General features: G+C 41.2%; 1 protein-coding gene across 24 annotated transcripts in view; it reads right to left on the bottom strand.

Moving 5' to 3' along the window:
- GPHN (gephyrin) overlaps nt 1-17,326 on the bottom strand; it is a 671,572-nt gene that overhangs the window by 282,471 nt on the left and 371,775 nt on the right. For 14 of the 24 annotated variants that reach the window (XM_042462503.1, XM_042462537.1, XM_042462529.1 and 11 more), the window contains one exon: nt 2,407-2,463. The exons of the other annotated variants lie outside the window; for them this stretch is intronic. In XM_042462503.1, the coding sequence (XP_042318437.1) occupies nt 2,407-2,463 (57 nt within the window). The remainder of the gene's footprint in view (nt 1-2,406; nt 2,464-17,326) is intronic. 24 annotated transcript variants of the gene reach the window in all.

The raw sequence follows: 17,326 nt of genomic DNA, 5'->3' as shown, positions 1-17,326 counted from the left end.
TGAGCTCTGGGGGGGTACGTCTTGTCTGCTGCTACTGCTTCTAGGGGGAAAAAGAAAACTTTAGAAGGATCTATCCTATCCCTCTATTTGCACTGTGGATAGGCTACGAAGTAGATACATTTCTCGAAGAGGAGCAGCAAGTGGTGTTGCTCAACAAGCTTCATAGTCATGCTCAAAATGGAGGACATTTTGGAATTTGTCCCAGACAGAAGGTTGAAAAGTGGGGCATGTGCTTGAAAAGGAGCAAGTCTTGTCACCCTGGGCAGAAATGCTAGTGAATAGTTTTGGGCAACTCTCTCCTTCCCTATCTGTATTTCAACCAAGTTGCTCAGAATGACTCCTGAACCCTTCCACCATGACCTTGTTGGAGGAGCACAGATGGCTGCAGGAAGGAGAGGAATCCTAAACCTTCCTTACGTTACATTCCTTCCATTCATTTATTTTAGGATATAAGCCACCAAGCTCAAAATTAAAAGGACTATATTTATTAAAGTATGTATTTTAAAATGTTGCATACATGTTATGGTAAAGAGGCATTCTTTTTTTTTTTTAAATACAGATGGATAGCAGAATTCAGAGGTATCCCCCCATACATAACAGTTGAAATGGTAGCCTTACTTTTTCTTGAAAGTATACTGAAACTTGTACTGTTTATTTTAACAATGCCTATTAATGCATATAATGTACCACTCAACTATATTGCTATTATATTATAAAAGAAAGCCTTACCCCACAATTAAACCTAATGGAAAGACAGTGAAGAATGTGGTAGATGCCTTTCAATATCATTGGTATAAACATAAAAGCAAACTGGTGTTTTTTCTGTTTTGAAATCAATTGTCTGGAATTGCATATGGGAAGTAGGTGCACAGTGACACCCTGTTCCCCATTTATGCTCAGTGCAACAGCACTTTGATATAGAGAAGATAAATATGACAATATTAAGAGAAAAGAGAAGATAACCTGTCCTGGAATAAAAGTGACACAGGCACATACACACACACATACACACAAATAAAATAATATTTTTTTTAAAAAATGAGAAGGCAAGATTGGCAAGGGAAATGCAGAAAAAGGAAAGAAATCAAAGTTCATGTGGTGCAAAAGGGAACTAAAGTGGGAAAAGTAAAACATAGCAAAGATCAGAAGTGAGTAACTGCAATTACTGCTACATATTTACTGTGTATCTTATAAGATGCCACATATTTTATGGTTCTGATATAGCAGACTGTATTAGCAGGGATCGATTAAAGTCTCATTATAACCTAATATACTACAGAAGATGGACACTAGCTTAGCTGACTGGTTTGGCTAAAAGATTAGACATATGAGCAGCACTTTAACGAAGGAGTTTGCTTGTCTTATTAATTCAGCTTACCTCTCCCAGTTTAAATTTCAATTTGGGCTGCATCCTGATCGTATCGGAAGGTTTTTGCTACTGACTTTGCCTCCCGAATACAGCCTAGGTGTATTCCTGCTTCCAGGAGTGCTCTGGTGGCCATTTTCTTAAGCTAGAAACTCCAGGATCTGAAAAGAGCCATGCAGAGCGCTCCTGGAAGCAGAGATGCATACGGGCTGTATTTGGCCAGCAAATTTGATGGCCAAAACCTTCTGATAAGCTCAGGATGCAGCCCGAATTGAAATTTAAACTGGGAGAGGTAAGCTGAATTAATAAGCCAAGAGATAAGCTCCTTAATAAAGGTCGTAGTTAAGGGAATAAGGGGCCAACCATTTATTTCTAACAGTACATTTCTTTAAAAAAAATCTCACAAATCTCTTGCTTTCTATTCCCTCTCTATGTTCTTTTGTAAACATAAACATAATAAATTCAGCTGCTTTATTTACCCACCCAGTATTTTAAAAATGAGGTAAAAACTGAGAGCACTACAAAAAAACAAGATATTACTTTGAAACAAGAAAAAATGTCAGTTTTAATGTGATTTCATTCAAATACCACTTAAAACCAAAATACTTGTAATCTTATCTCTTGTTAAATGAATGAAAATAAGTCATTTTTAGTACAATTAACTGTGTTTAAGGGAGTGGCTCATGCTTCAAATCCCTTCTTTATGTAGCAGAAAGATAACTCCATGCTACATTGCCATCTATCAGACAAATATTAATAATTACAAGAACCTTAAGGAAGCTATAAATCTATTCAGAATAAGTGGAAACATTCAGAGCTGGTCTCTTGGCAACTTGCTTTCAGCTAACTGCATTATGGTGGCACTTGTGTAGCACAGAAACAAAGTGTGATCCAACAGTGATAAAAACACTGAACTAAAAACAATGAAATGGTGAGCAATGTAAAAGCTCCACCCACTGTTTTCCCTCCCCACTCCCTCCCAAAGAAAAGTGTAGGCTATAGAAGAAAACTTGCAAAATAAAAGTTAGAAACATATTTACTTTGAGGGATCCAACTCTACTAGCAACTCCTTTGCTTTCATCCGGGCGTCTAATTTGCTACAATGGGGGAAGATGGGTAAAAAAGACAGAAGAATAAAGAAAAAGTGAACTTAAAAAAATTTCCACACAGTCAGTTAGCAGTGCATGCAAGACATTAATTCGACTTTCTGACACACTTCTAGGGAACAAGGACACAGACTCTCATTTCTGGATCACGTTATGGCTAGTTTCTGAATTCATCTTCTTCTGATTCCACAGATTTGGAACTGAAAGTATGCATGCTATATCATATTTTTTATAGTACAAGTATTACAATACATTCTGCTAGTATGGTTAATTAAGAATGATGAATTGACATGATGTTACAACAAATGTCTGTGTCTTTTAGCCAGGTCACTGATATAAATATATCCTATGTGCTACAATTAAAAGTATGAAGCACATAAATTAGAGACATATATTACAAATTGAACTCCTAGCCCAACTAAAAATCACCAGTGTTAAACTGTCAGAATTATATACAGCTGCCCCATGTTAGAGGTAATCAGTATATCAGCCACTGTCCTTAGTTCCCAATTAAATAATTTTGCTGCCCAGCCAGAAAATTTTAATGCCATACCAAAAGCATCTTAACAGTAGCCAAGACATGTCTTAGTTCTGTTTTCAATACCAGCCTCCTTGTTCTTTTCCTTGCTTACATCAAGGTAAATCTGTACTGTGCAAAGGAATGAAGAAACAGTTCTGCTTATCAAGCTTGCATACTGCTAGGAAGAAAGTTTAAGAGTGCACAAAGAAAAGGTATACTATGCTACAACACACAGGATCTGTATTTTATCATCTTGCTTTTGATAAACATGATAAATAAACCTAAGAAACAGAATCATGTGCCAAGTTTTGTATGTGGTGAATAAGCCAGCAGTCCAGATGACATAGATTTAGACTGAGGCAAAGAACAGGAAAAATTCCTCCTTGAATAAACTGGTTCACAAATCAGATAATAACTGGATGATATCATAATTGTGACAGTCTTGAAACGTAAGAGATTTTGATAGTATGGAAAATTCCAGTTAATTGAAAAGAAAATTGATTTTTGTTGAACAGAATAAAAGAATGACCATATTTCTTTAAAATATTCTAATAATGTACAATTAGCTGTGGATGCCCGTCTTCCAGTATAACAATCTAATATGGATTTTTCCTGTAACCTTGAGCAAGTGGCTTAATATATCTGTGCCTTAATTCCTCAAGTATAAAACTGGAATACTGCATGAATGTTCCACTTAAAGGTTAATAGTACGGGAAGAAGTGAAAACAGAGAAGCAAGAAACAGAGAAATACAGTAATGAAAAGGGTCACTGTATTGTTTTGTTTTCAAAAAGGAATTCATACAGTATGTTTGTTAAGTACATTTGCTAATTGCTTAGATACATAACCTAAGAAAACCATAAAAGAGAACATGAAAGTCAAGTAACAACCTAAAACAGACAATTTAACTTAACAGCCTGGAATAATCAAAAGAGGGACTGAGAAGCAAAGAAAGGGAGCGAGGGACAGGGAACAAGAGCTAACAGGAAAAAAACAATGAACATGAAATGAGGTTAAAATATCTATTTCCACACAATGGCAAACAATGTTATTGATTTAAGGCTGTAACCCTATAGTCACTTACCTGAGAGTACACAACACCGAATTAAGTAGGACTTATTTCTATATAGAATATCATTGTTAGCTTTCTGTTTATTTATTTGAAAGTGAAATTATCACAGTTTGGAAGGACAATACAACAGCAGATATAAAAACTTCTGCCAGTATAAAGCACTGAAAAATTGTCCTCAAGATTAATTACCTAATTAATTACCTAATTAATTTTCCTTCTATTAATAATAATATAATTACAAAAATCATAGAACTTTATCCGTAAACAAAAAGCCTCCTTTCACTATACATTTTATCTTGTCTAGCCAAACACCTCTTTTGTCCATTTTAAACCAACATCTGAATTTTAACTGTACCACTAACTCCTCTTTGATCTATCTTTCTGTTTTAAGATAACCCAGTCTTAAGTTCTCTTTCCAGTCTTCTCCTTTCCTGAAAAAACAGAGCATCTCCTGTCCTTATCCCTATATGGAACATCTAGTAAGAATTTAGTTTTACTTTCTGTGACTATTCCTAAGCAAATACTTTTATTATTTATTTCACTTTTATGCCACCTCTCTCCCAACAAGGGACCCAAGGCAGCTCACAAATAAAAACATTTTAAAAGACTTTACAATAAAAGTTTTACAAACAATTAAAAACATCAAATTAAAACAATATAATATTATATACATTAAAAACTACGATACACACCCCATATAACAAACACCCAATATAAAAACCATCCCATGATTATGTATTAAAGGCCTACTCAAACTGTTTTTGCTTTCTGACAAAAAGGAAGCAGGGAGGGCCAGCCTAGCCTCCCATGGAAGAGCATTCCAGAGGTTTGGAGCAACCACCAAGAAGGCTGTCTCTCATGTCCTCTCCAGGTGAGCCTGCAATGGCGGTGGAACTGAGAGCAAGCCTTCCCCATCTATTATTTACCCACCTGTCTTTACCTATCTATTACAGTTGTCCCTCCATTTTTCCAGGGGAGACATTTCGGACCCCCCCCTCCCCACAAAAAAGGAGACTGATCAATATTCAAGCCCTATAGACTTGAATGGGGCATGTGCCACAAGTGTGCACCCCATTAAAACTAAAAGAGGTTGCCCCTCCACAAATATTCAAGGCCACAGATCTCAAGTCCGCAAGAACAGAGGGATGACTGTATTTCTATACTTGGGGGAATCAGACTTATTAAAGTTTACCATCCTATGCCCATTTTCACTTAAGTGTAAGACATTGTGGGAAAGGGAATGGAATTTCCTTAAATCGTGTATTGTTGGATATATTTGTTACCTTCTACAGCTCTACAAATTAAAGTTTACAATTGCATGAAATATATGCACGTAAGAGTTTTTGGTTCATGTATAGGTAATAGGAGCAAAAAATGCCCAGGAGTAAGGGAGCTGGAAAAAGAAACAAGATTGCTTACCTTTAAGACAGAATCCTTGGCCCTCATCTGCTACGTTGTGTGATATGCATCCAGTTTGCACCAGGAAGCCAGAAATATATTCTGCTAAAACTTATGTGAGCCTCAACCTATGCCAGGACACACCAAGTAAGATTACCTCTTGTTTTAAAATTTCTACTAGGGTATTGGTTTGATGAGGGGAACAATGTGAGTATGCAAAATGGGACTATGTTGGGAAAGCAACAGTGATGAGAATGCAAGCGTTGGGTTATTGGAAAACAGTGGATACAGCCCATTTTCACTAGCAATCTTGAGGGGAATGAAAAAAAAAAAAGCACCTGCAAATGTCAGTAATCAATCCTGAAACAAGGAGTGCAGGTCTGCTGTTCTAAACTCTTCTGGTTTCTAAAGCAACCACACAATGATATTTGACATCCGCTAAAGACCATATTTCCATTTTACAGATGTATTTTACTACATTATGCATGCTAAAAAGGCTTCCCTGTACAGTCAAAGTAGTTCTAATGGAATGCGCTATTACAAAATGTGAGGGAAATTTGACTGTCAGAATGCTGAACTCTACAATGCACACTGAAATCTAGCATTCAATGCTTTTCCCTGAAGAATTGTAGTTAGTCTGCAAAGTGAATGTACTGATAAATATTATAAAATGTATTCTTAGTGTGATATGCAGGAAAAGGAAGAAACTCTTGTGCAGCTGGAGAACTGTTTTGCTCATGTTGATAATGCAGGGTGTCACAAACATTAGTAATATTCATTGAGTTGGGCTTGCTGAAGATAAGTAAAAGTTTTATTAAAAGGTAAATGGTGGTTATTACAATGCACATTGGAATATTTTCTGAGAGCAGTATCAGTTCAAGTGACTGGACGTAAACAAAAATCCAACATAAATATTTCTTTTCCTCAAGTTTTCAGTTCTTCCCCAGAAAAAAGCATTTGGTAAAATTTGGGGGCGCTGTAGATTTTTTTTTTCATTTAAAAAGCACACTACTTTCACAATAGTAGATGAGAAGTATATTTCCAAAACATTTGTTAATTTTCTAAGGAAACGAAGGTGTTAATTTAATTTAATTTATTTAATATTTATTTTAACATCATATTCAGATAGTACACTTTACTAAATATAGCCATCTCTCCATATCCACAAATTTTGTATCCATGAATTAAACCACCTATGGCTTGAAAATGTTATAAAAATATATAAATTCCAAAAAGCAAACCTTGATTTTACCATTTTATATAAAGGACATCATTTTACTATGCTACTGTATTTTATGGGACTTGAACATCCATTGATTTTGGCATCCACAAGGGGTCCTGGAACCAAAACCCAGCAGATACCACTGTATTTCCATTTTTATCCAAGGCAGTATGAACATACCTAGGCACATCTGGTCTAGTCTGGACCAGAGTTTAATCTTCACGGAGAGAAGGCTTTTCTTCAGTGATTCAGACACAATGGTTAATCTAAAATTAGAGGATATCATCTGAAAAAGATATAAGGCCTCCTGACCCATCCAGGAGCATTGGGAAAAAGAGGTAAGTGGCATCAACAAATCATACTTGTCAAGGCAGCAAAGGCCTTGTTGACTTGATATTAGTAAAAGTTAAGTCACTGGGAATAATAATAATAATAACAATAAAAAGACCTAACAGAAGCAGATTAAGCACAGAGGACAAAGTGGCACTGTTTTCAGACAATCATATATTTGCACAATTGGATATGAAACTAGCCTTTTGTCCATGTACACAGTTCACTCCTCTGTTTGTGCAAGCAATTAAACCAAAATGTTTCTAATTAACTCAAAGTTTCCTGTTTATGTAGTCAAAATTTCCTGCTTTGTCAAAGCTGAGAAACTATGATTGTAATGAAAAATATCTACCCTATGAAATGATGAAGACTTCTTCTTTATGCAGCACTTCTGCGTTCAGATTTTTCAAGACAAAAAGAGGTAGGCGGGTTAAAGACTGCCGAGAAGCGGCAGTCTGGCTCCGCCTCCGCTTGCAGTGTCCGGGAACCGCAGCCTTTAAACGGCGCAGCTCCCGGATGCTGCAGAGAAGGAGCGCGGAAATCGCGCTCCTTCTCAGGCCCTGGAAGAGGCTCCGCGAGTGCCAAAACGGCCGCCACCATTTGTCACAGACTCTGTCCATGATAGGGTAAGGGGCGTCTGTAAAGGACGTCCTTTATGGCAGTCTGTAACCCGCCGTAGTTTCAAAGGCTGCAAAAGCTGCACTGGGTGGGAACACACCAAACCTGTCTGCCTCATTTCCCCCTATGATTATACACTAGAATGACACTGCTCTTTCTCACAACATAATCCCAACCAATCAGGGATATCTTTATGTGTTATAATTCAAAGATATATCCATGTTAGTTTGTGGAAGCAGTATGTACAGAGATCTTTGAGACTAACTGAAAGAAAGAAGTTGGCAGCATGAGCTTTCGTAGACTGAAACCTATTTTCTCATATGAATTTGCATTTATGAGTTAGATCAGTTATTCCCAAAGTGGGTGGTATGCCCCGAGGGGGAGGTGGAAAGATCCAGAGTGGTAGTGAGGGGGAAAGGGGAAAGCAAGGGGGAGGTAAGAAGGAAAAGGGGGTAGCAGGGGAGCCTTCAGCCAAAGTATTGGTATGCAAGAAATAAAAAGGGAACCATCAACTCAACTTTTATGCGATAAGTCACAATATAGAGGACATGTTAGTTCCTATAAGGTGGCAATACGTGCAGTGATGAAAGCTTTCTTCTCATTGCGTCTGTTGATTCACATCAAGTTGAGCTGTTCAGAGTGGTTATAGGTTTAACTCAGGTACCCTCACCTCCAAACCCACCTTTTGTAGCTCACCGTGATGCTTTTAACAAGTATTTCACAGATAAAATCTCTTGTGTAAGAGCTGGCTCAGATGCTGTCATTGGAGCAGGGGCCAACGAGGTGACCAGTGAGTGCGAGCTGAATTACACTAGATCAGTTTCAGTTCATGAGTACCGCTGACATGGACAAGCTGCTGAGGAAAGTAAGGAAGACAACCTGCTTTCTTGATCCCTGTCTCTCTTGGCTGGTCGTCCAGGAAGGAAATGCAATTAGATCTCAAATACAACAAATTATTAATGCATCTCTTAGGGAGGGAAATTTTCTGTCCTGTTTAAAAGAAGCAGTAGTTAAACCACTGCTGAAAAAGCCCTCCCTGGATCCCCTGGACCTTAATAATTACAGACAAGTCTCAAATCTTCCTTTTTTTGGGCAAGGTGATTGAGAAGGCATTTTCCCACCAGTCAGTGTTGGATGACACACACTTTTCCTTGACCCATTTTAAATCAGCTTCAGGGCAGGATATGGAGTTGAGACTGTGATGGTCACCTTAGTGGATGATTTTCATCTCAACACCAACAGGGGAGTGTGTCCCTGTTGGTGCTTTTAGACCTCTCAGTGGCTTTTGATACCATTGACCATGGTATTCTTCTGGAACACCTGGGGGGGGGTGGTTGGTAATTGGAGGCACTGTGCTGCAGTGGTTATGGTCATATCTGTCAGACAGGTTTATTTATTTATTTATTTAGGTATTTATATCCTGCCCTTCAGCCTTAATGGCTCTCAGGGCGGCTTACAATATTATTTTTAATCAGACAGTTCCCTGCCCTCAGGCTTACAATCTAAAAGACACGAAACAAAAGGAGAAGGGAATGGTGGAGGGAAAGGGGATGAGGTCCAGTGGTTCTTCTCTCCCTCTAAGGCCTGGACCAAGGCAGATGGATTGCAGGGAGGGCTCTTCCTTCTTCCAGGCTAGTCCTGATGGAATTGGACTTGCCTGGCCAACTCCCTCTCAGGCCGGCAGATGGCAGTTGTGGAGGGCGGAGTCTCCTTCCTTCAGGCTTAGTCCTGATGGAACTGGACAAGACTCCCTCTCAGGCTGGCCGATGGCAGTGTGGGGAGGGCGAGTCTGCCTCCTTCGGCTGTATGTCCTGATGAACTGGACTTGCCTGACAACTCCCCTCAGGCGGCAGATGCGAGTTGTGGAGGGCGGAGTCTCCTCCTTCAGCTTGTCCTGATGGAACTGGACTTGCCTGACGAACTTCCCTTCAGGCTGGCAGATGGCAGTTGTGGAGGGCGGAGTCTCCCTCCTTCAGGCTTAGTCCTGATGGGAATTGACTGCCTGAAGACTCCTCTCAGGGGCAGATGGCAGTTGTGGAGGGCGGAGTCTCCTCCTTCCTTCAGGCTTAGTCCTGATGGAGCTGGACTGCCTGGCGAACTCCCTCTCAGGCTGGCAGATGGCAGTTGTGGAGGGCGGAGTTTCCTTCCGTCAGGCTAGTCCTGATGGAACTGGACTTGCCTGCGAACTCCCTCTCAGGGCCGGCAGATGGCAGTTGTGGAGGGCGGAGTCTCCTCCTTCAGGCTTAGTCCCTGATGGGAACTGGACTTGCCTGACGACTCCCTCTCAGGCCGGCAGATGGCAGTTGTGGAGGCGGAGTCTCCCTCCTTCACGCTTAGTCCTGATGAACTGGGACTTGCCTGACGAACTCCCCTCAGGCTGGCAGATGGCAGTTGTGGAGGGCGGAGTCTCCTTCCTTCAGGCTTAGTCCTGATGGAACGGGACTTGCCTGACGAACTCCTCTCAGGCTGGCAGATGGCAGTTGTGGAGGGCGGAGTCTCCTTCCTTCAGGCTAGTCGGATGGACTGGACTTGGCTGACGAACTCCTCTCAGGCCGCAGATGCGTGTGAGGGCGGGTCTCCCTCCTTCAGGCTTAGTCCTGTGAACTGGACTTGCCTGACGAACTCCCTCTCAGGCTGGCAATGGCAGTGTGGGGGCGGAGTCCCTCTCCTTCAGGCTTAGTCCTGATGGAACTGGACTTGCCTGACGAACTCCCTCTCAGGCTGGCAGATGGGCAGTTGTGGAGGGCGGAGGTCTCTTCCTTCAAGCTTAGTCCTGAGGAACTGGACTTGCCTGACGAACTCCTCTCAGGATGGCAGATGGCAGTTGTGGAGGGCGGAGTCTCCTTCCTTCAGGCTTAGTCTGATGGAACTGGACTGCCTGGCGAACTCCCTCTCAGCTGGAATGGCAGTTGTGGGAGGGCGGAGTCTCCTCCTTCAGGCTTAGTCTGATGAACTGGACTTGCTGACGAACTCCCTCTCAGGCCGGCAGATGGCAGTGTGTGGAGGGCGGAGTCTCCTTCCTTCAGGCTTAGTCCTGAGGAACTGGACTTGCCTGACGAAACACCTCTCAGGCCGGCAGATGGCAGTTGTGGAGGGCGGAGTCTCCCCCTTCAGGCTAGTCCTGAGGAACTGACTTGCCTGAACGACTCCCTCTCAGGGCTGGCAGATGGCAGTTGTGGAGGGCGGAGTCTCCTTCCTCAGCTTAGTCTGATGGAACTGGACTTGCCTGACGAAACTCCCTCTCAGGCTGCAGAGGCAGTTGTGGAGGGCGGAGTCTCCTTCCCTTCAGCTTAGTCTATGGAACTGGACTTGCCTGACGAACTCCCTCTCAGGCCGGCAGATGGCAGTGTGGAGGGCGGTCTCCCTCCTCAGGCTTAGTCCTGATGGAACTGGACTTGCCTGGCGAACTCCCTCTCAGGCTGGCAGATGGCAGTTTGGGAGGGCGGGAGTCTCCTTCCTTTAGGCTTAGTCTGATGGACTGGACTTGCCTGACGAACTCCCTCTCAGGCTGGCAGATGGCAGTTGAGGGCGGAGTCTCCCTCCTTCAGGCTTAGTCCTGATGGAACTGGACTGCCTGACGAACTCCCTCTCAGGCGGCAGATGGCAGTTGTGGAGGGCGGAGTCTCCCCTTCAGCTTAGTCTGATGGAACTGGACTTGCCTGACGAACTCCCTCTCAGGCTGGCAGATGGCAGTTGTGGAGGGCGGAGTCCTCTTCCTTCAGGCTTATCCGATGGACTGGACTTGCCTGACGAACTCCCTCTCAGGCCGGCCGATGGCAGTTGGTGGAGGGCGGAGTCTCCTCCTCAGGCTTAGTCCTGATGGAACTGGACTTGCCTGACACTCCCTCTCAGGCGGCAGATGGCAGTTGTGGAGGGCGGAGTCCTCCTTCCTTCAGCTTAGTCCTGATGGAACTGGACTTGCCTGGCGAACTCCCTCTCAGGCCGGCAGATGGCAGTTGGGGAGGCGAGGTCCCTTCCTTCAGCTTAGTCCTGATGGAACTGGACTTGCCTGGCGAACTCCCTCTCAGGCTGGCAGATGGCAGTTGTGGAGGGCGGAGTCTCCTTCCTTAGACTTAGTCCTGATGGAACTGGACTTGCCTGGCGAACTCCCTCTCAGGCTGGCAGATGGCAGTTGTGAGGCGGAGTCTCCTCCTTCAGGCTTAGTCCTGATGGAACTGGACTTGCCTGGCGAACTCCCTCTCAGGCCGGCAGATGGCAGTTGTTGGAGGGCGGAGTCTCCTTCCTTCAGACTTAGTCCTGATGGAAATGGTTCCAGATGGTGTGCTTGGGGATGTAGCTCCTCAAAAAGGAGCTGTTATATGGCATCCCACAAGGTGCCATTCTACCCCAATGCTTTTTAACATTCACATGAAACAGTTGGGAGAGATCATCCGGAGGCAAGGGGTTATCAATATGCTGATGACACCCAAATAGATTTCTCCATACCTTCCAAAATAGCTTCAGCTAAAGATAGCATGTCTCCTCTGAATGAATGCCTGGATGAGGTAATGGGCTGGATGAGGTAATGGGCTGGATCAGGAAAAACAAACAAACTGAATCCAGACAAAACAGAGGTGCTTGCCATCAAGGATCCTAATCTGGGAATGGAGTTGTGTCAACCAGTTCTGGATGAGGTTACACTCCCCCTGGAGGACTGTGTTCAAGCTTGGTAGTGCTCCTGGTTCTGTCTCTCCAAATGTCAGCCCAGGTAGATGCAATGGTCAAGAGTGCTTACTATCAGCTTCAACTGCTATGCTAACTGCATCCCTTCCTAGATCTGGAGGACCTAAAGATAGTGGGGCAAGCACTGGTAACCTCAAGGTTGGATTTCTGCAATGCACTTTACATTGGGCTACCTTTGTGCCAAGTTTGGAAACTTTAGTTGGTTCAAAATATGGCAGCCAGATTGGTTACAGGAACATTCAAGTGAATGCATTACACCCATACTCAAGTCACTCAATTGGCTGCCAATTACAGTAGTTTCTGGGCAAAGTACAAAGTGCTGGTTTTGACCTTTAAAGCCCTACATGGTTTGAGTCCAGGTTAGCTACAGGGTTACCTTCTCCTGTACAATCCACCATGAACACTGAGATCCTTTGGAGGGGCAGTTGCTACAGCTTGCAAGAACCCAACTGGTCGCTGTTACCCAGGGGACTTTCTCATCGGCCTCCCCAAGACTCTGGAATGGCCAGCTGGAAGTGATCCGACAGCTAAACCAGCTGTTGGAATATAAAACACATCTGAAGACTTATCTCTTCCCGCAGGCCTATTCAGGCAATTTTTAATCATGAATTTTATATTTAGTTATTGTCCTACATACTGTAATATAAATATTACATAGAGATGCAGCTTAATATGTGTATTTTATGTAATGATTGTGTTGTAACTATGTTGTAACCCGCCTCGAACTGTGAGGAGAGGCAGGTAAGAAATAAAATTATTATTATTATTATTATTATTATTATTCACCTGCCTGTGTGAGCTCACTCCCCTAGCCACATATTTTGCTAGTAGTAGTGATGATAGTTGGGATCAGAGCACAGAGCACAGCTTCTGTAACCCAGAGTAGTGCCATTTTGAAACAGACCTATTGACATGGAAGAAAGAGCATGTGGCAGCAAGGAAGAAGTGGCAGCAAAAAAGCAGCTTTCAGATTTGGTACTCTGTTTAAGCTTTGTGACCTTTGCCAGGACTTAGCTGGCAGGCTGGAGCATTGCTGGTCCTGCTTTCTTTTATCAGACAAGCTGAGATAAGAGGTAGCAAAAGAAACAGTGTGTGTGTGTGTATACACTTGCAGCTATGTGGGGAAAACATGTCTTGGGAAGGAGGGGAGGAGTATCTGGGGTTGATTCTTGGAAAGAGTCCTTTGCCTTGGAGTGACTCCTGTAGGTAAAATCTCTCCCTTTCCCCATCCATGCCAGTCTCCAGTCTAGAACATGTGTCCTCTTGGAACACCCCCCCACACACACCAGCTACGCCCCTCTTCACCCTGATGAAGAAGGGTTGAGAGTCCTTCCTTGCCAGGGAGAAACCTCTCCCTTTGCACCTGTTCATCTTGGGAGCAGCAACCAAGCAGCTGGCTAAGCAGCAACCGAGAAACCTCTTGCATGCACTGGCCTTTGCTGGAAGGGCAGCATGGGCGAAAGGATTCTCAGTTGCTCATATGCTGCTCCCAGGGTGACTGGCTGCAAAGGAAACAGCGACTGATCAGCCAGTCAAGTAGTTACCCAAAAGCCTCTTGCCCAGGCTGGCCTTTACCACAAGACCAGCACAGGTGAGAGGCTTCTCAGTCGCTGCTCAGTTGCTGCTCCCAAGGTGACTGGGTACAAAAGGAGTAGCCATTGAGATTGGTTGTTTTCAATTTGCAGTAGAACAGTAGACCTAATATCAAGAAAAACACATGGGGGAACACTAGGGTTCTCACTCAAGAGGAAACAGGGCAGTAGCCAGAAAGAGTGTGGGGACCACTAAGTCAGATTATGTCAAAATAAGACCTGGCTAAGTATTGTTGTTGCTCAGAGGTAACACAGCAGCAACTACACAACATACTGCCTTATTGCACTATCACAATGATTTTACTGCCTTTTTGTGACATAACTCAGCAAGATGGACAACTGTTGACTGATTGCCCCAGAAATGTGAGGTGTGCATTCTATGTCTTCCTTTTCAAAATGTACAATAAAACCACCATAACAGTAGAGAAAGTCAGGAAGTACCAAATGTTTACTTTAGTAAAATGGGAATTCATCCAAGATAAGTATTTCAGATGTGTACTGGCATATGCATTTAAGCACACATATTACTGAGTCAATGCTTGCATGCACAGCAAGGATATCATCTGTTTTGCCATGGTTCCCTGAAACATTTTCACAGCTACAGCATAGCAAAATAAAGTGTGTGAGTTCAGTTCCTATGACAATGAGATGGATTCCTTTTTCATGGGCAAACACTTTTGTGACCTGTTCAGTGAACAACAACAGCATAATAAAAAAGGGATTGAAAATTGGAGGAAGTTTTCAAGATGCTCAATAACGTGCTGAGAGCTCAGGCATCAAATTTGTTTCATGACTCTCACCTATAATTTCTATTTCATTTACCAAAGATATGCAACATAAGGCCTAACCTGTAAGCAGTATGGGGTCCACAATGGACACTTTTCAAGATGAATAATGCTTAAAAGGCTAAGCAAGAGCATTGCAAATTGAGCAGGGAAGCTAAGGAGTTAGTGCTGTTGCTGTAAAATTAGTTGATTATGCTTTCACTTCCTAAAATTAATCAGCAGGCAGGTTGTAATATTTTGTGTCAGCAGTTGTCTTCAAGGGCATCTTATTGTAAAGTACACTTAAGTTATCAATCCTAGAGGCCATAAAAACATGAATAAGCAGGTTAAGTCCTGAGCTTCAAAGAAAGAGTTAGTCTTTCAAGACAAATGCATCTAATAAGATACTGAGTCTGTTTAGATTGTGAGTGAATAATGCCTATCCCGGATTTCTCTCTGAGAATGTGTGTGTAACACTGTATGCAAAGTTTGAAAATACTGTTCTTCCTTTATATCTGAAAGATGAAATTAGTGTTTGAACCAGCTTCAATTCTAATGCCAGCTGTTGTAAAACTTTTTTTTTTAAATTTTCTTAAACTTCTAATTGGCAAGAAACCTTAGATTCTAAGGAACAAGTCTACAAACTGGTGATTAGTGGGAAAATATAATTATAGAAAGACAACAATGTATTAAGATAAGTAAAGAAAGTAATATTATTAGGTTTAGCTTGTTTAAATTACAGAGGGGAAACCTATGCTCCTTCCAACACTATAAAGTTGATATGTCAATCCAGAATGAAGAGCCAGCAGAGAGATAAGAAACTTCTAGATTTTTAAAAGTTGTTTGGTGTTTGATATGCAGTTAATACTTATATGTGTACAATAGCACCCTCAGCATGCCCAACCTCATCTGATTTCAGAAACTAGGATTGGGCATGGTTCGTACCTTGATGTGGATAAAAGGCCTTGCTGGTAGTTACAGTTGACAAAATTGAGCTAGATGGACTTATTTGGTCTTATTCAATATAAGGGAGGTTTCTATATTCCTACTCAATATGTTGTGATATATGGTGGTATATCAGAAACTGGATAGATATTTAACTTTGGCAACGTGGTACAAAAGAATACAATGAAAGCCTTCAAATGAGACCACATGGTTAATAGTTCTCCATATTTGTTTTAAACAAGATGTAAATAGGATGTTCAAGATTCAACCAAGGGATCAGAGTTTGAGAAAATATTATACTCGGAAAATAAGCCTTTAGTGACAAAATTTTACAAGATGCTCTTAAAAATGGACATGAAAGATGAAGCGGTTAAATCAGTAATGATAAGATGGTTACAAGATATAGGACAGAACATTAATATAGAACAATGGGAGAAGCCATGGAATAGGCGACTAAAATATACATTATGTTATGATATAAAAGAAAATTTTTATAAGATGCAATTTCCATGGCACCTCACCCCTTTTAAACTCTCCAAGCTGAGTAAGAATTATAACAGTAACTGCTGGAAATGTGACAAGGAGATTGGCACCTTTTATCATATATGGTGGAGATGCCACTTAGCAAAAAAGTTTTGGCGATTCATACACAACAGGATAATGGGAATACTACAAATTACATTTCCAATGGACCCTAGAATTTACCTATTAAGTATTATTACAGATGAAAACTTAGAGAAAAAAATTGGGAAATTGATATTTTATATGACTACAGCGGCAAGAATAGTTTATGCAACGAATTGGAAAAGTAAAGAATGCTCAACAGTCAGATCCTGGCTAAAAAAATATACAAGTATATGGAAATGGATACATTAACACATTAGATTAAAGGGACGGTCCTAGATGAATTTAAGGATGATTGGAAACCACTGTTAACTTATTTACAAAATGATTGGGGTACAAGTTTTACAATAGGTTTAGAGTAAATAAATAAATAAATAAATAGTTAAATATACTATTATAATAGTAACAGATGGTGAAATAAAGTAAGAAAGATATATTTCATTTATATTTAAGATTGATAATTAATATTCTGTTAGCAATTATGGGGATGTAGTTTGAAATTTAGTTTGGGTTTTTGAAGTTAATATCGATTATTAGGCTAAAAAGTAGACATGAAAGAAAGGAAGTTTTGTTTTGGTGTTTCAATGTTTAGAAATGTTGAGAAATACTGAGATTTAAGCTGGCTATGTGTTTTGTTAATGTAAATGTTTTGTATTTATAATCAATAAAATTATTTTAAAAAAAGATTCAACCAAGGGATCATATGAAAAAATATGAATCACTATAAAATGGTGATTTTTTTTTAAATAAATAAAAATGGAATGCTTCAAATGTTAATCTCTGGTCCTGTTAGTCCCCCTGTCCTTAGAAACCTGCTCTGCTAGCCTCGTATGATTCAAATATTCCTTTCTCTTCTATTATTTTCCAGGCAACATCATTTAGAGAAGCAGCACAGAACTGAGAAGAAAGTGAGAAGGCAGAAAGCTATGCAAACCATTCTGAGCTCACTGGAAGAAAAATATGACTGAATATAACTAAAAATTCCATTCACACTTTAAAATAAAACATGAAAAAGCATAAACCACTAAAAACAACAAGAAAATTGAAACAAGAAATGTAGATGCCTCCACTCACTACTAGTTCGAGC

The sequence above is a fragment of the Sceloporus undulatus genome, chromosome 1 (assembly GCF_019175285.1).
Source record: "Sceloporus undulatus isolate JIND9_A2432 ecotype Alabama chromosome 1, SceUnd_v1.1, whole genome shotgun sequence".
NCBI classification, from domain to species: Eukaryota; Metazoa; Chordata; class Lepidosauria; order Squamata; family Phrynosomatidae; genus Sceloporus; species Sceloporus undulatus.
This window is presented reverse-complemented; position numbering and strand designations above follow the sequence as displayed.